Source organism: Lutra lutra, chromosome 17 (genome assembly GCF_902655055.1).
Source record: "Lutra lutra chromosome 17, mLutLut1.2, whole genome shotgun sequence".
NCBI classification, from domain to species: domain Eukaryota; kingdom Metazoa; phylum Chordata; class Mammalia; order Carnivora; family Mustelidae; genus Lutra; species Lutra lutra.
The window spans coordinates 53,628,269-53,652,059 of NC_062294.1; the positions used below are offsets into that span (position 1 = coordinate 53,628,269).

The window sequence follows — 23,791 nt, forward strand, 5'->3', positions numbered from 1 at the left end:
TCTCTGGCATTCCAAGAATTGATTTTGAGGGGAACATTTTAGTAGGTCAACTCATTCCTGCATCTGGACGTACGGGGGTTCTGAAAGCCAAGCTTGTATTTCAGGGATGTGGGAAGTTGGGGGACAGGCATCTTGGCTCAGGGAGGTATCAGAGAGCTTTAGGGACATAGTGCATGTATTTGAGGGTCCACTGGGCTTTGGGTTGTGAAATCTCTCTTGGAGTGTAGCCATTGGAGGCCTTGTAATAGGAATCCTGATTCTCCAGTGCTGCTGATTCTGTTTTCTCGGGCTTCCTCTCACTGCCTGTGTTGACAAGAGCAAGGCAGCAGGGCTGTAGGCCCTGGCCCATTTGGCCTCAGAGCCCGGCATATATCCAGCGTGATTAAGGACCTAAGAACAACAGGTGCTTGCTCTTTCATCCCTCCCATAGCCCTGGGGGTGGGGGCTGTCCACACCCAGAAGCAGGGCCAGGCCTTGGCCAGCTTCTTGGTGGCAGCAGATCAGGGGTGTGGCCATGGGGGTATAGGCTTTAAAGGCTCCCCAGCTCCTAGCTCACCGTCTGCCAGCTCCTGAACACTCTGTCACCATGTGGCTCCTGGTCCTGTGCCTGGCAATGTCCCTGGGGTGGACTGGTGAGTAGAATGGATTTGAAAGAGGGAGAGGGACCCTGACTCTCATGGTGCTCTCACCCTGACGCCCCCACAAGGCCAGCCACTCTCCCCATTCATGCAGCCTGTTCCTCCCGCCCACAGTCCAGCCCAGGCTGGGTACCAGTCTCTTCCTGCCTCTCCCACCCCCACCCCAGAACCTTCCTTAGCTCTCCACCCTGCCACCTTCTTCACAGTCCTCACTGCCACACTGGTTGCCTGCTTCCTCCCAGTGACCCCCAGACAGCTTCTGGACACGCGCAGTCTGGAGCCATCTTTGTCTCTTCTCTTCGGTGCTCCCCAACTCTTCCAAGCAGCAACCCCTCCTCACTGGACCCAGGGACCCTGATCCTCCTGTCCTACCTCCTAGTTCTCCAAGGTCCGGTGCTCTGGCTCCTGAGCCCGCAGGTGACCCTTCCTGTTCAGCTGTCGTCTCTCAGTCCTCATTCCCTAAATACTGAAACCTTCTCAGAACCCCAAATTCCCACCACAGGCATAGAAGATATTTAAGACTGAGACCCCTTAGCACCACTCAAATTCTTCTCTCCCAGTCCATGATCCATGACCCTCTCCTTTGGAGTCCTTAACACTGGTTTTCTTTTACTTTCTTTTTTTTTTAATTTTATTTATTTGACAGACAGAGATCACAAGAAGGCAGAGAGGCAGGCAGAGAGAAAGAGAGGGGGAAGCAGGCTCCCTGCTGAACAGAGAGCCCAATGCGGGACTCGATCCCAGGACCCTGAGATCATGACCTGAGCCAAAGGCAGAGGCTTAACCCACTGAGCCACCCAGGTGCCTGCTTAACACTGGCTTCTAAATCCCCTTCCTCTTTTCTGAGCCAACACCTCCACCAAAGCCAGCTGTCCCCCAGATCACTGCAAAACAGCTGACCTGCACACCACAAGTTTCTCCAGATGCTGCCTTGTTTTCTTCTGATTCCTGGGGTATAGTCTGTCTCAGCAGAATGTCTTCCCAGGCAGGACCCATCACCAACCCAATTAAGGGACTGCAGGAAAATCACAGACCTTTTCCGAACCCCTTGCCAATCTCCCCAGAACCTCAGCCCTGCTCTTCTGCGGCCCGTGTCCCTCTCCTAACCTAGACCCTCCCAGCCCCATCATCTCCTCCCGCCTGCCCTGACCCAGCATCCCTCTGCAGGTGCTGTGGCTCCCATCCAGTCCCAGATGAGCGGAGGCTTGGAGTGTAATAATTTCCAACCCTGGCTGTCGCTTGTGTACAATTTCAGCAGTGTCAGGTGCGGGGGTGTCCTGGTGCACCCACAGTGGGTGCTCACAGCTGCCCAGTGCATGTACAAGTGAGTCTGAGCATGGGGTCTGGGAGGGGGTGTCTTTGCTCCCACAGGAATAAGCAACTGGGTACAGACCCTGGGTTTACCTCAGGGGAGGCTGGGGGGCTGAGGGAAACAAAGATGGTACTGGTCTGGGCCCATGGAGAGTGGCAGGGACCACCACAGGGAAGACATCCCATGGCAGCCTGTGTCTCTGTGTCTCTCTCTGTAACTATCTTCCTGTCTCCCCGCCCTGTGTCTCTGTCTCTCAGTCACTGGCTCTGTCGTTTGTCTGTCTGTCTATGATTTATCCCTGTCTCCCTCCCTCTCCTGTCTCAGGGTCTCTGTGTGTCTCCCTGTGTCTGTCCACCTCTGGGTCCCTCAGCTGCATCCCTGTCACTGTAGGTCTCACCCTCCATGCCTCTGCCCCATCTGTCTCTTTGGGTCTTTGCCACACTCCCTTTCCCCCATTGCTGCTGAGCACCCCCAGGATGGGACTGAAGGAGACCCCCGGAGAAAAGGAAGGGATTCTCCTGATATGGGTGTGTGTGGGTGTGTGTGTGTGAGGGGGCTTCTCATGTGCCCAGCCCCTCCCTCCAGGACAATGATGCACTCCAGGGGACACAGGGAAGGGCTGGTTTCAGCTGGAGTCTGGTGGGGGCCCTGGAGGAAGGAGGAGAAGGAGGAGAAAGAGGAGGCCAAAGACGGGGAGAAGGGGGTAGAGAAGAGGAGGGGGAGGAAGGTTAGTAAGGGGAGCTCGGGGGAGGAGAAGTGGAAATAGTCCGGGGTGGGAGGGGGTAGTGGAGGGATGTAGAGGTAGGAGATGGAGGAAGTCCTGGGAGGGAGGGGGCTGCTGACCTTGGGCTGGGGGCCAGGCCACCCGCTGCTGGAGAGCCAACCCCGCAGCCCCTGCTGCAGCTGAGCCAGTCCCAGGCCCCCTCCCAGCCCCTCCTGTCCTCCCTCCCTGTCCTCCCTCCCTGCTCTCTCTCAGGCTGCACCAGCCACCTGCCTGCATTCCTCCCTCTCTCCCCTTGCTCCTGTCCCTGTCGCACTGGGCCTGCTGCTCCTTCCTGTCTGTTCTTTTACTCTTTTTTCTTTCCTGGGACCCTTCCTCATGGTCGCCGCCTTTTCGCTTCCTCTCTTGTCGCCTTTGTGCTCCTTCGGGCTCCCTGTTCTACCCTCTGCCTCGTTCCTTCTCCTGTTTCAAGCTCTCTCTTTCACTGCTTCTCTTTATCTCTGGATCTGCCTCTCATGCTGTCACCATCTTTTGTTTTCCCCAGGTCTCTATTTTTCCGTGACGAATTCTTTACCTACCGCAGGCTCTCTCTCTCTCTCCACGGTTGCCTCTTATTTCTCTCTGTCTTCAGGACCCTCCCTGGCCCCATCTCCCTTCCCCCTTCACTTTCCTCATTCCCTGGGGCTCCCTCTCTCCCCAGAAATTACCAACTCTGGCTGGGTCGCCGCAGCCTGTTCCAGCATGAAGACACAGCCCAATTATTCGAGGATATTAGAAACTTCCCACACCCTAAATTCAACCTGAGTCTCCTGAAGAAACACACCCGCCTCCCGGGAGAGGACTACAGCCACGACCTCATGCTGCTCCGCCTGGCAGAGCCCGCCCAGATTACAGACGCCGTGAGGGTCCTGGACCTGCCCATCCAGGAACCCAAACCCGGGAGCACCTGCTACACCTCTGGCTGGGGTAGCATTGAACCAGGTAAGTGTACACCAGAGCCGGACCGTGCAGCCTGGAGCCCAGACACCTGGGTGTAGGGAGGAGGGGGCTGGGAACTGGACTCAGGGTCTGAGGGAGGAGGAGGACTGAGGAGCCACTTGGGGTCTGGCCACAGCTCTTTTTTCTCTTGGTCCTAGTCTCAGACACTGGCGATCTCCAGTGTATGGACCTCAAACTCCTGCCCAATGATGTATCATCCAGAAGGTGACAGATCACATGTTGTGTGCTGGCCCTTTGGAGGGCAACAGTGACACCTGCCCGGTGAGCCAGCCTCTCCCCCCTCAACCACCTGGGCTGGGGGACAAGACCCAGATTCGGGGCCGGGGTGCAAGGGTTAACCAGGCATTGGTCCCACTGCTGTCCAGCTGTAGCCCCACCCCAGTGCCTGCGTGCCCCCTGCCCTATCCCACACCCCCTTCCAGGCACCACCCGCACCTCAGTCTTCCACATCACAGTCCATCCCTTCCTCCAGGCAGCACGTACTTACTGAGCATCTACCGCGTGCCTGACACCAACCTAGCCCCTGGGAAGACAGCAGTCACTGCTGTCTGTGTCACGTTCACTGTTTCTGTCTGTGTCCCTCACATGGTGGTGGGGGGCTTCGTGAGGGGCACTGCTCTCATGTCAGGAGATGCTGGTGCCGTGGGGCAGAAGGAGACATCATGGAGCCGGGGGAGATGGCCGGTGAGCTGAGGGGCAGGGCAGGGAGGTGGTGGGATTGAGTGGACACCTGCGGCAGGTGGGGGTGAGCCCAGTGGAATGTGGGGGAGAGCAGGTGCAGAGGCCCTGGGGCAAGTGGTCCTGGTGTGTGTGAGAGTGTCAGCGAGCCCAGCGCGGATGGAGCCCAGTGAGCAAGGGGAGAGGTGACACCAGAGGGAAGGGGTCCCTCCTGTGGGACCCCACCTGGGGCCACCTGGGGAGGTGACTGCCACTCTTCTGAGGGACCCGGGGAAGCTATAGGGGAGAGGTGACATCAGAGATGAGCCTTCAAGGTCGGAGGGCCCGGTAGATGGATCCCACTTCTTTTCACCATTGATCTGTCTGCTGGGACTATTCTCCTGGACCCTCCCCACTGTGCGGAAACTAGACCCTGAAGTCTTCTCCCCATTGGCCAGGACTCAAGCTATTGTCCTCTCTGTTGGAATCCTACCAGCCCTCTGGCAGTGGACTCTGGAGACAACTCTGAGTTTCCCCAGAGCTGGGGTGTCATTGTCTGTGCTCTGTGAGCCCAGGAGCTGGTACTCTGCACGCAGAGCCTAAGGCCTTGCTAACATTCCTTTTCCCCTTTGTGCTGCAGGGTGACTTGGAGGGCCCCCTGATCTGCGATGGTGTGCTTCAGGGAATCCCAGCCAGGGGCCATGTTCTATGTGACAGCCCCAGTATGCCTGCCGTCTACACCAAAGTGATGCCCTATTTGCAATGGATCAAAGAGACCATGTTGGACAACAGCTGAATGCCTCTGACCTTCCCCTCCCCTTAGTTAAATAGAATAAGCAGCAAATTCTGGCATCGTTTGTCCTTTCTAGATGTGGAATTCAGGGACCCACCCGGCCTGTGTCCTAAAGTGTGGAGTCAGGGGTAGAGACGGGGAAGACCAGTGGCTTTCAAATGGGGGCAACCCCCCAACCTCCAGGAGATATTAGGCAGTGTCTGGAAACACCTTCTCACACAGGTTGTACAGACACACTGAAGGCGGGGGTGGCCAGGCTCTTGTGGGAGGGATGGGTGTCCACCCTGGGCAGGTGGACAGTGACATGTGGTAGGTGCTCGCCACACGGCACCGAGCAGAGTCGGAAGTACAAAGCCGATGCGTGCACGCCAAGGATGAAAGCACAGCCGTGAGTGAAAACGTGTGAACACACAATGAGTCACGGAGCAGAACAGCCTTACATAAATTACACTATGCGCCCACAGTACTCATTCTGTAGAGCACAGTCAAGTCATGATGCCCAGTGAAGACACCAGAAGGGGTGTCTGTGGGAAGGAGAGTGGTTTATGGGGATGAGAGGGAATCATTAGTTATTAGTTGAGAGTCTGAGTCAATGAGTTGAATATAAACACAGTGGGAGGATGGGTCATGGATGCTGGGTCAAAGGTGCATGAGCCAAGGAATACAGTTACCTCCGCCCCCTGCCCCTGAGGCCCCCAAAAGAGAGTGAATCAAGAGGGAACTCCATGGCAGTCCTTCTCAGACACCACTGCAGGAAGCTTGGGCCGTCGCCTAGGGACAGGATCCACACTCGGAGATGTGGACTAGGGACAGAGCTGTTAGGGACAGACCCCCACCCCCACCCCCACGGGCGCAAGGACAGCAACAGTGACTGAAGAGCTCACTGTGGGATGTAAGTGCCAGCCGGACACCAGTGGTGATGCTGGTGCCGACCCAGTGCGGCTCCAGCTCCGTGGTTGCTGAGTTCGGTTTGGTGAGCGTGAGGTCCTGGCTGCGGGAATCTCGGTCCCCACCAAGGTTGTGCGGACCCAGCTGGATGTTGGAGTTGCCGCAGACGAGCACATCTCTCCTTGCCTCAGCACGCCCGCGGCGGCAGCCTCCCCTCATCTGCGCTCCCACCCGAATGTCAGCCGCATCTCTTTTCCACCGCAAACCCATCCGGTCTCAACCCCTCTTTAACTTCCGCTGGAAACCTTTTCAGAGAAAGGCTCTCCCCTTCTACTCAGGCCCCACCCCATAGATGAAGCCCCGCCCCCAATCCAGGCCCCGCCCCAAAGTCTACATTCCGCTTCAAGAGCGCCCACAGGGCAGGCAGTGGAGTCCCTCTCCTTGCAACAGGGCCACGTTTGGGTGTGGTCTGCACCCCGTGCCGTTAGTGATAGATAGGGCTTTGGCCGGGCCCTGGCCTGGACGCCTAGAGGCTGGGTCAGAGCACAAAGTGTGGGAGCCAGGGTTCAGGGCGGGGCCGGAGCTCAGCAGGCGGGGTCAGGACCAAGGAAGGTTCACGAAGGTGAGGCCTGGACACAGTCTCCAGTCAAGAAAGCCATACGTTAGGACACCTCTTCTGCACCTCTCTCCCCACACTCCTCGCCTCTCCCCACCCTCAGACACAACAGTTGCAAAACCTGCCTGGGTGCACATACATTCACTCCCTTTCCCTCGGCAACACGGGTCCTCTCCGCCCATACAAGAGTCACGGGGGAGTCTCAGGCTCCACCGAGTCCTCAGGTGAGTGCGGGGCCTTTAGCTCAGGCCTGTCCATCCCCCTCCTCCATTCTTCCACTGTTTCCCAGGAGATCTGGGAAGGCTGCAGGAAAGGGGGTTAGGAAGGACACCTCATCCTCAGCCCTGAGACTTCAGCCCTGAGAGGACAGGAACGAGAGACACCTCGGAGGAAAAGAGAGAAAGTGTCAGCAACCATTAGAACAGCGGCAGCAGAGGGAAGATAGCGTGACAGTGATAAAGAAAAAAGTCAAAGAGAAACACGAGATTCAGAGAGGTTCAGAAACACGGAAATTCAGAGAGAAAAAGAGAGAGAGAGAGAAGGCGGTCGGTCTGGGTGGCTGAATCGGTTAAGCATCTGCCTTGGGCTCAGGTTGTCAGGATTCCAGGGTCCTGGGATGGAGTCCCACATCAGCCTTCTTGCTGAGCAGGGAGCCTGCTTCTCTGAGAACTGTGCTTGCCGCTCCCTCTGCTTGTGCACTCTCTCTCTCTCTCTCTGACAAATAAGCAAATAAAATCTTAAGAAAGGAGGGAAGGAAGGAAGAAAGAAAGAAAGGGCAAGCAAGTCCGATCTGGGATGAATCAGGTGATGGAGACACAGAGCAGGACAGGAGAGCGGATGGGTTCTGCATCTGGGGGATACAGAGACAGAGCAGAGACAGAGAGAGAGAGAAATTACTGAGCCAGAGATACAGACGCAGACTTACAGATGGAGAGACAGAGACGTCAGAGACCTAGAAGGTGATGTGGGGGCCAGAGAGGCAGGACACAGACTAGCCCGCCCCTCACTCACCTAGCTGATCTGGGCTTGGCTGGGCTCCAATCTGCCACTGCTTCTTGGAGCCACAGGGGGACTTACAAGCTCCTCTCCGCAGGCTCTCCCACCCTTGTGACAGGTGGACACATGGGGGTCAGATGCTGCTCTCTTCCAGTCCACAACCCCTCAGCCCACCCACCTCCCAGACCCCCATCAGGGTGTTTAGAGCATGGGCTGGGGACAGGCACTTTGAAATTGAGTTCTGACCCAGAGCCCCAGGCTGCTCTCACCTCCAGCTAGCACCCGATTTCATTTCTGGAGGTCTCCCCACCTCAGTCTCCTTTGCGTTAGGTTTATTGGCTATTTTTTTTCTAACACTTGGCTCCTTTATATTCGCCCATTCTTCTTTCTAATCTAATTATTCAAAGCTATAAATCTGCTGCTCCCCACAAGTCTTCATATGTCACATTTTCATCATTCCGTTCTAAGTTTTTAAAAATTTCCATTATGATGATTTTTTCATCCATTTTTGTCCATTATGATTTAATTTTTATCATGAATTATTCATATGAGTGGTTGCATTTTAACTTCTGTGCATATGGGTATTGTGTTGATGTGCATATTGAATTTTAATGTTCTTGCATCATGGCTGGAGAATGTGGTCTGTGTGATACCAAATCCTCGGTGTGATAGTGGCATTGAAATCTCACACTTCCATGGGATGAATTGCTCCAGTTCTCCCTGTACTCCTACCAATTTTTATATTAAGTATTATGAAGCTATTTCATTACAAATATTCAAATTTGGAATTGTATTCATTATAAATTTTTTTATGAATTATTACTTTGTAGTGACTCACTCTGCCTAGTAATGGTTTTAGTATTAATGTCTAATTTGATTGATACCAGTAAAGCTACCCATTCTTAGGGGTAATATTTCTTGGTAAATCTTTTTTTGCTTTCAACTTTTCCATGAGCTTTTGGTGTGTCTCTAATAAATAGCATAGAACAGACTTTTACATTCTAATCTGAGTTTAACCAATTGCATTTATTGTGGATTGTTGACGTATTGGGCACTATTAATATTTTCTTACTTTAAAATTATTATTTGTTTTGCTTTTTCCCTGTTTCCTACGTTTTTGGGGATCATCTAATTTTGTGGGATTTTTCCCCCTTGTTTTTCCCTTTCTGTTTGTTTGGACTTAATATACCCTATTTCTACTCTTTAGTGGTTATATTTTATATTTTATTACATTGTATTTTCCTTGTCATGCAACCAAAAATATTTTCTGATTTCCACTATGGTTTCTTCTTTGAGCTGTGGGTTACTTAGAAGTATATTTCAAAAATCAAAACATGGGGAGGACATGTGGGTGGCTCAGAAGGTAAGCGTCTGCATTTGGCTCAGGTCATGATCCTGGGGTCCTGGGATGGAGAGTCCTGCAAGGGGCTCCCTCCTCAGCAGGGAGTCTGCTTCTCCTCTGCCCCTCCCCCCTGCTCCTGATCTCTCTCTCTCAAATAAACAAAAATCTTCTAAAAAAAGCCATGTGGGGATTTTCTGCATAATCATTTTGTCATGATTTCTGGCATAATTACCTTGTGGTCAGACAACATACTCTGTATATTATAACTTCGAAAATTGTTAAGACTTGTTTCATAGCTCCGTATCTGGTCACTTTTTGTAGATGCTGTATGAAGCTTTTAAATTAAAGTATAATTTTTTATTGAGGTATATACAGTGCAATGTACAGTTCAATGAGTTTCTATGAATGCAGGACCCCTGTAACCCACACTCCTGTCAAGTTCTAGAAGATTTCCGTCACTTCAGAAAAGTTCTCTTACATCACTTCCCATTGTTTCTACACCTACTTCTTCCCACCCTATGATTAGTTTTGTCTGTTCTAGAATTTCATATATAAAAGGAACCATACAGTATGTCATATTTTGTGTCTGGCTTCCTTCACTCAGCATAATGAGTTTCGAGCTGCACCTCCATTGGTGGGTCTATCAACAGTTCATTTCTTTTCATTATGGAGTAGCATACCGTTGAATGACTATGTCCTTCCTAGTTTGTCCGTTCAGCCTTTTATGGACATTTGGGTTGTTTCCAATTTGGCTATTATGAGGAACTTCTATTCTTCTATGAGGAACTTGATGTTGCTATGAGCATTCTTGTCTAGTCTATTTTTTTTTTTTTCATTGCTCTTACATAAATACCTAGGAGTAGACCTGCTGGTCATGGGGTAGAGGTATGCTCATCTTTTTCAGACATGGTCAGTTTTCCAAAGCAGTTGTACCATTTATGCCCCCTCAGCAAAGTATGAGAGTTACAGCCACTCCACATGTTAACCAGCACCAATCACTTGTGATTCTTTTTAAATTCTAGCCATTCTGGTAGATGTATCTTTTGGAAGGATGGTATATTCTTCAGATACCGGGTACAGTGTTCTATATATAACCATTAAATAGAGTTTTTTTAATTAACATGTAATGTATTATTTGCTTCAGGGGCTCAGTTCTGTGAATCATCAGTCTTACACAGTTCACAGCACTCACCATAGCACATACCCTCCCCAGTGTCCATAACCCAGCCATCCTGTCCCTCCCCCATCACCCCCCAGCTTGTTTCCTGAGATTAAGATTCTCTTATGGATTGTCTCCCTCCGGATCCCATCTTATTTAACCATTAAATAGAGGGTTTTTAAAAAAGATTTTATTTATTTAGTTGAGAGAGAGAGAGAGAGATCACAAGCAGGCAGGCAGAGAGAGAGGGGTGGGGGAGGAGGCTCCCCACTGAGCAGGGAGCCAATATGGGTCTCAATCCCAGGACCCTGTGATCATGACCTGAGCTGAAGGCAGAGGCTTAACCCACTGAGCCACAGAGGTGCTCCTAAATAGAGTTTATTAATCCTATTGATCATCTATGTCCTTACTCATCTCTATCTTTTTCATTCTATTATTTTCTTTTCCTTTCTTTCTTTCTTTCTTTCTTTCTTTCTTTCTTTCTTTCTTTCTTTCTTCCTTGTAGGCTCCATGCCCAACGCAGGGCTTGAACTTACAACCCTAAGATCAAGAGTCACATGTTCTACCAACTGCACCAGCCAGGGGTTCCTGTTCTATTATTTTCTAAGAGCCATCTTTAAATCCTCTTCTCTGAGTGGGAATTTGTTTACTTCACTCTTAGTTATTTCACTCCTTACTTTATGTATTTTGAGGAATATCTCCAGATGAATAGATTCCCAAATAATATATTTATTAACACGTTCTTGAATAGACATTCTTAGCAGTGTATTCTTATGGATATAATATATCAACGAAGAGTATGATAATAATTCCAAATATTCTTTTTTTTTTTAATTCCAAATATTCCTGGGCCCTCAGTCTCCCACCATCTCTGCCCTCAGTCTCCATATCTCTCCGTGATCCTTCCCACCATGCCCCAGTTAAAGCAGGAGGGTTCTGAGGCAGATTCAAATGAAAATTTCTTCGAATACGTTTAAGAAGACAAAACCAAAACAGATTAACCAAAGTTAAAAACAACAACAACTAAGCAAGAAAATCTCATTAACTTGCCATTTGCTGACTTGGCTTTTTTGAAATTGGACATCCACAGAATCAGTTTCTCTTAACCTCTCAAGCAAATCTCCTCTCTTGGGAATCCAGTGGCTCTCCTGGTTCCCAAGAAGGAAAAGTTATTTGTTGGAATCCTTTGAATAGGATTGGAAGCAAGGAGGACAGTTCAAACAGAACCTGTGATTCTTTTAGATTTTTATTTCTGGGCTTAAGAGAAGAGGACAAAAAGATGAAAAACCAACACCCTCTGCCACTGGTAAAGCTGGGTCAACATTGGGCCACTAGGGGGCACTGTGTACAGGAAAAGATTCTTGGGAGTGGATTCTTGGGGCTAAGGGAGGAGGGGGTTGGGAGTGTAGACTCCTGGGTCTCAGGCAGGAAAGCACTGGACACCCAGGGTCCTGAATCCCTTCCGCAACATATATTGGGGGCTCGGTTTCTTGGGTCCTAGTCCCAGGAGTTAACTGTCCTGGATGGTTTTCTGTATCCAGTCAGTGAACTTGCAGAGGTTGGTGTAGACGCCTGGCACGTAGGGTAGGCCACACTGGGCTTGTCCAAAGGACACGAGGCCCTGCAGGGAACCGTTGCAGACCAGGGGGCCCCCAGAGTCACCCTGGTTTTGGAGAGAGGAAGAGAGAGAGAATCCAAAACACAGAGACGTGGAGACAGATTGAAACAAGAAAGGAACCCAAAGACACCAAGAGACAAAGACAGGGAAATAAAAGATAGCGACGTACACCTTCGAGGCCCCTTCCAGTGCCCTGACTACATGGAATTCTGCTCCCTGAGGTTCAACGGCTGCTTGATTCTCCTAGGTTTGTTGTTATTCTGTCTCTCACTCTTTTTTGTTTGTTTGTTTTATCTACCCCTATGGCTTGTTTCTCTGTCTCTGACTCCCTGAGTCTCTGTGCCTCTCTGCATCTCTGGTATACTCTGTTTCCCCCCCTACTTCTCTTTGCGTTTCATCTCTGAGTCTATCTCTGTTTCTCCCTGAGGTGTATCTCTGTGTGCGTGTGAGCTCATGTCTATTACTCTGTTTCTCCATCCCTCTATCTCCCGGGGTGGGTTTCTCCCTGCGTGCCCCTCCCTCCCTTCTCCATTCCCCCCTTCCTTCTCCTCCCCTCCCCCATCTCTCACGTTGCAGGAGTCCTTTCGGTCCTGTCCTCCGCCAGCGCAGAACATGCTATGGTGGTAGACGGGGGCGTAGAAGGCACTGCAGATCTCCTCCGGCACCACCGAGATATTCACGCACTGGAGCACTTGGGGCTGCCTGCCTGCGACGCAGAGCTCTGGGTCAGCCCCCTCCGGCTGGGAGGAGAACCCTTCAGGGAGGGCGGCAAACGCACACTCAGGAGCTCACCATTCACCAGCTGACCCCAGCCAGAAACGAGGCAAGAATCCCCAGCAGTCGGGCACTGGGAGGCGATGCTGATGTTCTGGATGGTGTCAGACCCGGACACCGACTCTTTCAACTTGATGAGCATGAGGTCGTTGGCGATAAAGGGTTTGTTGTACTCGGGGTGCTGTATGGAGAAGTTGGCCTCCACCATCCGGCTCCCTGACTCTTCGTTGGCCTCGAGACTGTGCAGTCCCAGCCCGATTGTGTAGGAGCTGAGGGACACGGGCGACCGGTTAGTTTTGTGGCAACTACACCGTTATCTCCATGGCCACGCTCAAGCACAACCTCATCTCCACCCACCGACCCCAACCTCACCCTCTTGTTAAGCTCGACGCTAAGAGCTAGCCAGCCATGATCTCAAACCGTCACTCACACAATCAATAATCCGGCCGTAAGAACTTGTCTTAATTCACTAGTGACTCGGCAGCTGAGATGGGATTTCGACCCTGGGTTGACTCTTTTCCCCACTTCCCAAGCAGAGCCTCGCTTCGCAGACGTTTCCGCTCTTAGCACGGAGGCCGAGCCTGATATTAGGCCCCTCCCCTCAGCGGCAGGGCTGCCGGGTCCGGTCCTTCCCCCACCCCCACCCCGCCCCGCCCCGCACTCACTCCTGGAAACAGTGTGCCGCCGACAGCACCCATTGCGGATGCACCAGAACACCCCCGCAGAAGAATTCGTCTTCCGTGAACAGTGCCGCCTGCCAGGGCTGCGAGTGTGGGCTGCAGTCTTCGCCGTTGATGATGTGGCCGCCGCCAGCCGAGGCCAAGGATCCTGAGGGCGGACGAGGGCTAGGGGCGGGCTCGGGGTGGAACCAAGGCTCCTGAGGGCGTGGCCATGGGCTAGGGGCGTGGTTAGGGCTTCGAGGGTGCGGGCAGGACTGGGGATGGTCTCGGGATGGAACCAGGGCTCCGAAGGGCAGGGATCGCTGCAGGGGCGTGGGCCAGGCTGGGGAGGGGCCGGGGGGGCAGGCTCAAAAAACAGGACTAGGGTCCTGAAGGCGGGGGTGGGGGGAGGTCTCGGTGCAGGGGGCGTGACCAGTACTTCGGGGGCCGCTATGGTGCCAAGGCGTGATCAGGGCCTCATGGGTGCAGTCGGGGACCCTGAGGGCAGAGTCTGGCTCCTAGGGGCGGAGTCAGGAATGCTAGGGTAAGATCAGGAGGTGGGACCAGGCCTCCTGGGGGTGGGGTCCTGGCGCAGGGCTTTTATGGACCAGATGACGTTTCTTGGGGTGGGCTGGGAGTCCGGAAGCCATCAGAGCCGAGGAGAGGGGTCTCTCGTCGAGAGGGGTGTTGCAGCTTTGAGCCAGTCACGCCCACCTCCGAGACCCATTTGCTACCTATGTCGGTCTTTCTCTCCCTCCCTCCCCCCGCGCCCCCCCCCCCCCCCACGAAACACGCCAGGCTCATGCACTACCCGGGCCACGGTCCCCCAGAACAGCGGACTCAAACCCTCAAACAGGGTGCAGAGACAAGGGTGACGCAGCCAGACGCTCAAGCAAGCAGTGTCGCTCTCTGTGGCCCTGGGTCCCGCCCCGCAGTCGCACCAACAACAAGCCAGTTCCCAAAGAAACCCCATCACGCCGCCCTTGACGTGGGTCCCTGGGGATCCCTGGATCAGAGGCTCAGGAAGTGGGCACAGATTCCCCGCAATGGGTGACACATCCAGAAGCACAGCCTCCCTGTTCGCGGTCCCTGGGCTTCCCCCGTCCTCACAGCATCGTCCGCCGCCTTTGTCACTCCTCGGGATCTTCCCAGGCACAGACACTCCGAATCCTCCGTCCCTAACGCACCGCCTCTCGCTGGTTAGACCACACAGCTCACCACTCTGTGTCGCACACAGAGGTGTGCAAAGCCACACACACACAGTGCACCAGTTGCACACACACAAACTCCCTATGATACAAGGAATCACACGTGTTTAACCAGAGAGCATGGTCACGCGGCAGTCACACAGGCAGCTTTAGTCACACCGAGGAGGACACTGAGTCATACCTGCACAGGGACAAACCCTGTGCCCCTAGGCACTGACAGACACACACATACACACTCAGATACCTGTGACACCAAGGATGAGGTACCCCAGGAAACAGCCCCAGGGGTTTCCTGCTGTGGTCATGACCTCGGCACCTGCACAAGACGGTCAGTTTCTGATGAGTCTGGGGAGACCTACAGCTCAAATCTCTCTCTCTGTCTCAGTCTCCCTCTCTTTCTGTCCCCCTAGAATATTATTAGTCAGACTAGGACCCCTACACCACCCCTGCCTCCCAACACACACATGGTAGGTCTGAGATCTTGGCTCAGAGCCCCAGAACCTAGAGAGACTTAGAGAGTGAGAGATAAAGGGAGAGGGAGAGAGAAGTGGAAGGAAAGAGAATTAGGTGGAGAGGAAGGGAAGGAGGAAGTGTCTTTCTATTTCTAAACTGAGAGAGTAGGAGCATGGAGTCGGGCGCCGAGGCTTGGAGGGGACAGAGACAGCACTTTCAAGAGATAATCAGAGATAGACTGAGAGCCAGAGTCCTGGACAGAGACGTTCAGAGAAACAGAGAGACCAGGGGAGCCAGAGAGAGAAAGGTAGAGACTCCTAACTAGATAGAGACCTCTTGGAGAGGAGACTCGGAGACACAGGGTCCTGAGGCTGAGATTCACAGTGGTGTGGAGTTGTGGGGAGACTGTGCTCTTAGGGGGGTCGGGGGGGGGCGGAGACCACAGGGACGCTCACCTGGCTGCCTCTGGGCTCCGGGATCCTGCACTGGGCTGTGCTCCCGCTGGCTGCTTCCTGCAGGAGCCCCTGTGGCACTTATAAGCATTCGCAGCTGGGCCGGCCTACCCCCAGGGACACATTCCTGGGATCAGGTGCTGCACAGTTCCAGCTCAGCCCTGGTGCCAGGCTACTAGCTGGGGGGGGGGGGGGCGCAGAGGTGCTGGGAGCAGTGACCCAGTGGGGACATCCTGGACTCAGGGTCCCACTTGTTTCTTGGTTCTCCCTCTCTCATCCCCTTGTGTTCTTATTCTCTCTTGTTGTCTTTCATTTTCTCTCTCTTGTGTTCTCTTATTTTCTCTCTATTAAATCTTTCTCATTCTCCCTCCCTCTCTCTGTCTCCCTACTGTGCTTCCCCAGCAAACCTTCCTGGGTTCAGAGACAGACTGAGAGCCAGAGTCAGGGACAGAGACGTTCAGAGAAACAGAGAGACTAGGGGTCTACCCTAGTGGTCTACCTTTGGAAACTTGGGGTGACTGCATCCCTCTGAGCCTACCTTTTCCCATCCGCAAAATCAGGGAACTATTGTTCCTCACTCCAAAAATACTTATCCAAAGAGAGAATGCAGGGAAAGAGCCTTGGCACAGCGTCAGGCATGTAGTAGGAGCCCAGTTAAGTGGGAGCACGATGAAACCCTTGCTCAGAAAAAAGCAAGTATGCACCTGCGTGCTCTGAGCTCTGCTGTCTGCACTTGAGATGCAGGAAGAAACCAGCAAATTCCAGGGCTCATGGAGCTCCCATCCCAGTAGGGGAGACTGACAAACAGAAAAACTGAAAGGGGGGTGCCGGGGTGGCTCAGTGGGTTAAGCTTCTGCCTCCGGCTCAGGTCATGATCTCAGAGTCCTGGGATGGAGTCCCGCATCGCATGGGCTCTCTGCTGAGCAGGGAGCCTGCTTCCCCCTCTCTCTCTGCCTGCCTCTCTACCTACTTGTGATCTCATTGTCTCTGTCAAATAAAAAAAACCAAAATATTAAAAAAAAGAAAAACTGGAAGGAAATATCTGATAGTCGCCTGTGTGCAGAGAACACAGGTGATGGTAGAATGACTGGAACAGCGGGCTTTCTGCAGACAAGGTGGTGGCTGGGGAGTCAGAGGAGGGGACATTTAGGCTGACAGCCACCATGCCCCATGAGCCCTACAGAAGAAATTGAGAACTTGGTGTGTGTAAGACAGGGCAAGAAAGAACAAGACAGACTGTGCAGGGGTTTTGTGTTGGGGAAGAAGTTTGGGTTTATTTAAGTGCAATGGATTTTAAGCATGGGGTAGAGGGAGTAACATGATCTTATTTAATTTTAAGAGAATCTTGTGTGGAGAATGACTGGAGGGTGAGAAGGGAGCAGAGACTAACACAGAGGTGGGAGGGAGAGCAGCTCTCAGGTAGACAATGCTGTGGTCCAGGGAGAAGAGGCTTGGTTTGAAGATAGAGCCAACATATTCACCAAGGGGTGGCAAGTGGGGGGGTGGGGTAGGGGAAAGGAGGCGAGAATGGTCCCTCGAGGCTTGGCCTGACCATTTGTGGCACCCTTTGTGGAGGCAGGCAAGGAGATGTGGGGGCAAGGGCTGAGCTGGGGATGCCTGTTGGGAGCCAAGTGGTTGGACACATGGGCAAGCAGAGGTGCAGGCAGAGGTCAGCGCTGCTGAGAAGTGGTGGGGAGTCATAGGGGAGAGGTGGTGTTTAGAGCCATGGGGTTGGGTGAGATCACCTAAGGAGCAGGTGTGGATGGCTTGATGAGGGGTTGGGCGACAGATGACTGTGATGATGAAGCATGAATGTCTGTGCTTCTCTCTGCCTCTCTCTGGCCTCGTCTCTGTCTTTCCGACCCTGTCTCTCTTTGTTGCTCTCTTAGTGGCTGTCTGGTTCTCTAGCTCTGTCTCCATTTATCTGCCTGCGTTCAGTCTCCTGGTGACACACGGACCCCCCCCCCCCCCCCCCCGCAAACCCTGCCCTGGTCCTGGGACCAGCAGCTATAACCACGAGGCATGGAGGAGGGGCGGGGGTGCAGGGTGGGCTCAGGTGTCACAGCTGCCCAGACGTGACTAAGGTCTGGATAGTGGCAGGAGGCAGGTTGGGGCCAGTGCTGGGGCCCAGGGCTGGGCAGCTGAAAGAAAAGAGAAGAAAGGAGACGTCAAGCCTCTCTGTCCCCGTTTGATGGCCTTATTAGGCCTTATTAGGGTATGGGTCCAGGACAGAGCTGTGGGAGAGTTACGCCGTGGAAATGTTTCTGGCCTGGCAAGTGGGAATGGTTTGGAGTGTGGGCCCAGGAACCGGGCTCCCTGGCTCAGAACTCAGGCGGGGTTGGGGGAGGGTGGACATAGAGACAAGGGGAGACAGAGATGAGCAGAGAGAGAAATAAAGTCACAGAGCTGATGAGAGGGAGAGGAACAGAGGCAAGGAGAGAGAACAGGGCGAAGAGATAAAGGCAGAGAGGAACAGAGACAAGAGAGCCGGAGACCGAAGATGAGACAGAGACAGATAGATGGGGACACAGACAGAGAAATTATTACACATTCTGGAAGTCATTTTAAAAACGTAGACAAGGGACTCCTGTGTGGCTCAGTCGGTTAAGCGTCTGCCTTCAGCTCAGGTCATGATCGCAGGGTCCTGGGATTGAGCCCCGTAGGGCTCCCTGCTCAGCGGGGAGCCTGCTGCTCTCTCTGCCTCTGCCTGCCACTCTGCCTGCTTATGCTCTCATTCTCTGACAAATTAATTAATTAATTAATTAATTAAATCTAAAAAAAAACCGTAGACAAAAGGGAGTGTGAATTTCCCCCAGCGTGCCCCACACCAGACGCACACCCCATTCTGCATAAGCGGCACCCCATTCACGAGTCCCCTCTGGTTCTCTGCTCACCTGCAGGTCCCCCAGGCAGCACCTCCTCAGAAACGTAATTCAGACCTAGCAGGTCACCTGCTTCGGCTCCCCTCTCCCTGTCCAGACCCTCTCCACTCCCACTTGTGCCTGCTTCTGTCTATTTCCAGAGGGACATGGCCCCAAGCCCTGTCTCACTTAATAACTAAATCTACATTGGGGCAGATTATATTACCTGAAGAGAAGTGAAGTGTTTTCCTCCTTTATTAAGAGCACATGGAGGGGCACCTGAATGGCTCAGTGGGTTAAAGCCTTTGCCTTCAGCTCAGGTCATGATCCCAGGGTCCTGGGATCGAGCCCTACATAGGGCTCTCTGCTCGGCAGGAAGCCTGCTTCCTCCTCTCTCTCTCTCTCTGCCTGCCTCTCTGCCTACTTGTGATCTCTTTCTGTCAAATAAATAAATTTAAAAAAAAGAAAAAAAGAGCACATGGGGAGGAGTACCTGGGTGGCTCCATTGGTTAAGTGTCTGCCTTCAGCTCAGGTCTTGATCCTAGGATCCAAAGCCATGCATCCTTGCCCAGTAGGGGAGGGGTGTGTGTGTGTGTGTGTATGTGTGTGTGTGTGTGTCTGTGTGTCTGTGTGTGTGTGTGTCTGCTTCTCCCTCTCTCTCTGCCTGCCGCTCCCACAGCTTGTGCTCTCCCACTCTCTCTCTCTGCCAAGTAAATAAATAAAATCTTAAAAACAAAACAAAACAAAATAAGCAATGGGGGATCCAGTAGGGGAAACCCCACAAAGCCTCATGGGAGCATCTCCCTTGCCTGTTCCTGTCCCAGGCAAGGGAGAGGCCAGCACTGACCGGGCCAGTCCTAGGGTCTGCATGGAATGGGGGAGAATGGAGGGAGAGGGTTTTACTGGAGAGAGAGAGAGAGAGAGTTGTAGCTTACCGTAGCCTGGGAAGCGACAGAAAATGTACCCTGACCACATGTATGATGGGAGGATGGCTGTGGGGGCAGGGACCACCATGGGGGGCTCCTCCTGGGAACAGCAACAGGGTTTGGGAGGGACCTCAGCAAACATCCAAGGGGCAGAAATTAAGATGGTGCCTCCCCGCCCCCGCCCCGGAACCAAAAGCCTGGACTTTTCTCCATGTTTCTAGCACCAGCCAAGCTGAGCTCTCTGTCACCACTTTGCAGAGCAGGATAGGGAACCCCAGAAGTGACTGAAACATTTCCTGCCTTGCGACTCAGATCTGCTTCACCCAATACAACAGCACCAGCCATGGGTGGTTCCCGAGCCCTTGAAACACGGCAAGTGTGGTTGAGGATCCAGCTTTTAACTTCTATTCAATTTTAACTAATTCAAATGTAAATACGGGATCTCGCTTCAGTCACTGGAAAGTTTTTAAGTACATTTGGAACAATCTGGGTATGTGAATCTGCTTTTCCAAGTTGAAGTTTCATAGGCTGCATAGAGATCAATTATTTCTGATGAAGATTTAGTGTTTGGGTGGGGATACCGCTGTAGCTGTAAAATATTTGCTAGGTTTTGAAGACTTGGTATAAAGGAATGTAAGCTATCTTATTATTAATTTATACTGATTACATGTTGGAATGATCATTATTTGGATATGTTGGGATAAAATAAAATATCTCTAAAATTAAATTTTTACTTGCTTCCCACTCTTCTTTAGTGTGGCTACTAGAAAATTTTAAATTACATATTTGCCTCCTGTTAGATTTTCAATGGATAGGGCTGATTTGGAGAAAATAGGAATCAAATCAAATGGGATCAAAGCTTAAGTGGTATCAAGCAATCTTAAGTGGAAACTGCCAGGAGAACTTTTTTTTTTTTTTTAAGATTTTATTTATTTGTCAGAGACAGAGAGAGCACAAGCAGGGGGAGTGTGCAGGTGGCGGGGGGTGGGGGGGTGGGGTGGGGGGGGTGGTTGGGGGCGGAAACAGGCTCCCCGCCAAGCAAGGAGCCCGATGTGGGGCTCATGACCTGAGAGGAGGGTAGATGCTTAATGACTGAGCCACCCAGGAGTCCCTGCCAAAGCACTTTGTAAACTGGTTGTGGAGGTGGGGGAGCGGGAGCAGAAAACAAAACAAAACAAAACTCTAGAAACAGATCCTTGGCTGGGCTGATCTACAATGACCCTTAGCTATATGAGAGAATTATTTAACATGCAAACTTGGTCCTAAAAACTTGTGATCACACTCAGAGTAGAAGCTAGAATTTTCACCTTGACCCAAAGGCCCACTCATGATCTCTCCCTTCTTATTCCTGCTTTGACTTCGTCTTCCTCCTTCTCCACCTTGCTCACTCCAGCAGTACCTGCCTCCTTGCTGTGTCTTAGATATGTAAAGCATGTTCCCACCTCAGGATCTTTGCACTTGCTGCTGCTTCTACCCAGAATGCTCTTTGCCCACATATCTACTTGTCTCTGTCGTTATTCAGGTTTCTTCTTAAATGTCCCCTCCCCAGAGGATCCTTCCCTGATGGCTCCCTGTCTAGAGTGGCTCCATTCTTCTACCCTTACTATCAGTATATATACCCTAATTATCAGTATAAAACTTATATTTGGTTTGATAAATCTATATCAATTTTGTATTGCTGCTGTAAGAAAATACCACAAATTTACTGGCTGAACACAACCCAGATTTAATCTCTTATAGTTCAGAAGGCCAGAAGTCATAAGGCAATCTCATTGGACTGATTCCTTCTGGAGGCTCTAGGGGAGAACCCACTTCCTTGCTTTTTGTAGCTTCTAGAAGCACCTGCGTTCCTTGGCTGGTGGTCCCTTCCTCCATGCTCAGAGCTAGCAATGCATCACTCCGACCTCTGCTTCCACTGTCACATTGCCTTGTCTAACTCTGATGCTCTTGCCTGTCTCTTAGAAGGGCCTTTGTGTAATCTGGGTTAACCACCCCATCTCAAGATCTTTAATTACATCTGCAAAGTCCCCAAGTAAGCTCATATATTCACAAGACATCTTTGCTGGTGGGCATTATTTTAACCACCATAAAATCACATGACGCTTTAGTGATTCACTTGTTCCTGGTGTCTGTCTCCTCCACCGGAACGTAAGCTCCTCCATGAGAACAAAACTTCCCGGCCAAGGTTGCCATTGTATGGCCAGGGCCAAGAGAAATGAATGCCTGGAACATGGTAGGTAGTCAATAAATATTCACTGAGTGAACAAATGCCCTCAGGGAGGGAAGATTTCATGCCCTTACTAACAATTGATTTACAGTAACAGAAACAACTTCCAAACTGATTTTACACTGATTAAGAGACAGACTCTGGAGCCCAGGCTGTCAGGGTTCAAATCCCGGCTCTGCATTCACTAGCCAGATGACCTTGGGAACATTACCAAGTCTCTCTGAGCCTCTATTTCTTATCTGTGAAATGGGGATAACCATATTAGTTATCTCACAGAATACTGAGAAACTTCATTCAGTTCATACCTATAAAGCAGATAGTCCCGAGCCTGGCACACATGGGAGGTACTTCATAAGTGTTTACTCTTGTTGTTAATATTAATATTACTTTGCAAATATCTGAAACAGTGTTTCACAAAATGTGATGCTAACCCAAAGATAGGAGGTTTCTGTGTAGATCAAAACGGATACAAACAATTTCAGGGGGCACCTGGGTGGTTCAGTCGGTTAAGCATCTGCCTTGGGCTCAAAACAAGATCAAGTCCTGATCCCAGCATGCTGGGTTCTGTGTAAGACTCCCTGATCTGCAGGAAAACTGCTTCTCCCACTTCTTCTGCCCCTCCCCCATGCTTGCAAGAGCTCTCTCTCTCTCTCTCTTGCTCACTCTCTTTCTCTCAAATAAATAAAGTCTTAAAAAAAAAACTCAGCAACATCTTGGAGGACCCTTATGGCACTCATCTTGGTCATCAGAAACTCACCAAGTGAGAAAATGCAGTACATAGAACTCAATCAAAAACTGAATCTTGACTTCACCACCCTAGCTTAGCGAATTCAGCTGCCAATTTGTTTCCTATTAGGAACATATGAAATCCATTCTTGAACCAAAAAAGTCTTGTTCAAGTGTGTGTTGGTGGTTAGATATCCCATATAAGTGTAATTGTGCAGGTATTTCTGGGACTGGCTTATTTCACTTAGCACAACGTCCCTCAGGTCCATCCATGTTGTCACATATGTCAGGATTTCCTTTTTTAAAGCAGAATAATATTCTGTTGTGTGGATGTGCTCTAATTTTCTTATCCATTCATCTGTTGGTGGACACTTGGGTTGTTTCCACACACAAATAAATGTCTCTTGGAGACTCTGATTTCAATTCCCTTGAATAAATAACCAGAGTGAGATTGCTGATCATATGGCTATACGGTACAATTCTACTTTTAATTTTTTGAGAAACCACCACACTGTTTCCCACAGCAGTAACACCATTCGTGTTCCCACCAAGAGTGAACAGGTGTTCCAATATCTCCACATCCTCACCAACCCTTCTCATCTCTGTTTTTGTTGTCTTTGCTTTAATAGCTTCCATCCTAACAATTGTGAAGTGATATCTCCCTGTGGGTTTTTTTTTAAGATTTTATTTATTTATCTGACAGAGAAAGAGATCACAAGTAGGCAGAGAGGCAGGCAGAGAGAGATAGAGGGAGAAGCAGGCTCCCTGCTGAGCAGAGAGCCCCATGCAGGGCTTGATCACAAGACGCTGGGATCATGACCTGAGCCGAAGGCAGAAGCTTAACCCACTGAGCCACACAGGTGCCCCCTCCCTGTGGTTTTGATCTCCATTTCCCTGATGATTACTGATGTTGATCATTGTTTCATATACCAGGTTGTCGTTTCTATGTCTTCTTTGGAGAAATGTCTATTCCTGTCCTTTGACCATTTTTGCTGGAGAATTTTAAGGGCATTTTTGTTTTTCAGAGCATTTTTACAATAATCGTCTTGTATAATGTTCTCGTATCCTTTTTTTTTTGAATATTTTATTTATATACTTATTTGACAGAGAGAGAGTGCGAGAGAACACAAGCAAGGGGACCTGTAGAGAGAGGGAGAAGCAGACTCTTTGCTGAACAGGGAGCCCAATGCAGGACTAGATCCCAGGACCCCAGGATCATGACCAGAGACGAAGGCAGACTCTTAACCAACTGAGCCACCCAGGTGTCCCTACCTTTGCCCATTTTTAAATTACGTTATTTGGGTTTTCTTATTCTGTTTTTGTTTTGTTTTGTTTTGTTTTGTTTTGTTTTTTGTTATTGAATTGAAGGACTTTCTCATATAGTTTGGGTATTAACCCATTATCAGTTGTATGGTCTGCTAGTGTTTGCTCAAACTCCATAGGTTACCTGTCACTAGGGATATTCCCTTTGCTGGGCAGAAATGTTTCAGTTTGATATGATTCCACCTGTCTATTTTTGGCTTGTGTTGCCTGTGTTTTGGTATCATATTCAAGAAATCATTACCACGATCAATATCATGAAGATTCTTCCCCCCCCTTTTTTCTTCCAGGAGTTGGACAGTTTCAAGACTTCTGTTTAAATCTTTAACCCATTTTTAAAAGATTTTATTTATTTATTTGAGACAGAGAGAGAGAGCACAAGCAGGGAGGAGGATCAGAGGGAGAGGGAAAAGCAGACTCCCCTCTGAGCAGGGAGCTCAACTCCA

At 50.9% G+C, this 23,791-nt stretch overlaps 2 protein-coding genes across 2 annotated transcripts; one reads left to right on the forward strand and one right to left on the reverse strand.

Annotated features, from left to right (window-relative positions):
- Positions 1-586: 586 nt before the first annotated feature.
- LOC125089862 (kallikrein-1-like) lies at positions 587-5,168 on the forward strand. Its single transcript, XM_047712336.1, is given in 6 exon segments — positions 587-632; positions 1,806-1,962; positions 3,372-3,652; positions 3,808-3,861; positions 3,864-3,931; positions 4,968-5,168. Coding segments are annotated over 6 exon segments (762 nt in total). The 3' UTR covers positions 5,124-5,168.
- Positions 5,169-11,192: 6,024 nt separating this feature from the next.
- KLK4 (kallikrein related peptidase 4) lies at positions 11,193-14,693 on the reverse strand. The gene is made up of 5 exons (XM_047712335.1): positions 14,625-14,693; positions 13,179-13,341; positions 12,532-12,782; positions 12,309-12,445; positions 11,193-11,784 (listed from the first exon to the last, which is right to left on the reverse strand). The coding sequence occupies exons 1-5, from the start codon at positions 14,683-14,685 to the stop codon at positions 11,632-11,634; spliced, it is 765 nt and encodes a 254-aa protein (XP_047568291.1). The 5' UTR covers positions 14,686-14,693; the 3' UTR covers positions 11,193-11,631.
- Between the last annotated feature and the right edge of the window lie 9,098 nt (positions 14,694-23,791).

Excerpts from the sequence above, each read along its gene's own strand:
- KLK4 (XM_047712335.1), bottom strand. The coding sequence starts at position 14,685 with ATGACCACAGCAGGAAACCCCTGGGGCTGTTTCCTGGGGTACCTCATC. Across the intron at positions 13,342-14,624 it reads CCTCATCCTTGGTGTCACAG|GATCCTTGGCCTCGGCTGGC; the intron begins GTATCTGAGTGT and ends GTCCGCCCTCAG. Across the intron at positions 12,446-12,531 it reads CTGGGGTCAGCTGGTGAATG|GCAGGCAGCCCCAAGTGCTC; the intron begins GTGAGCTCCTGA and ends TCTGCGTCGCAG.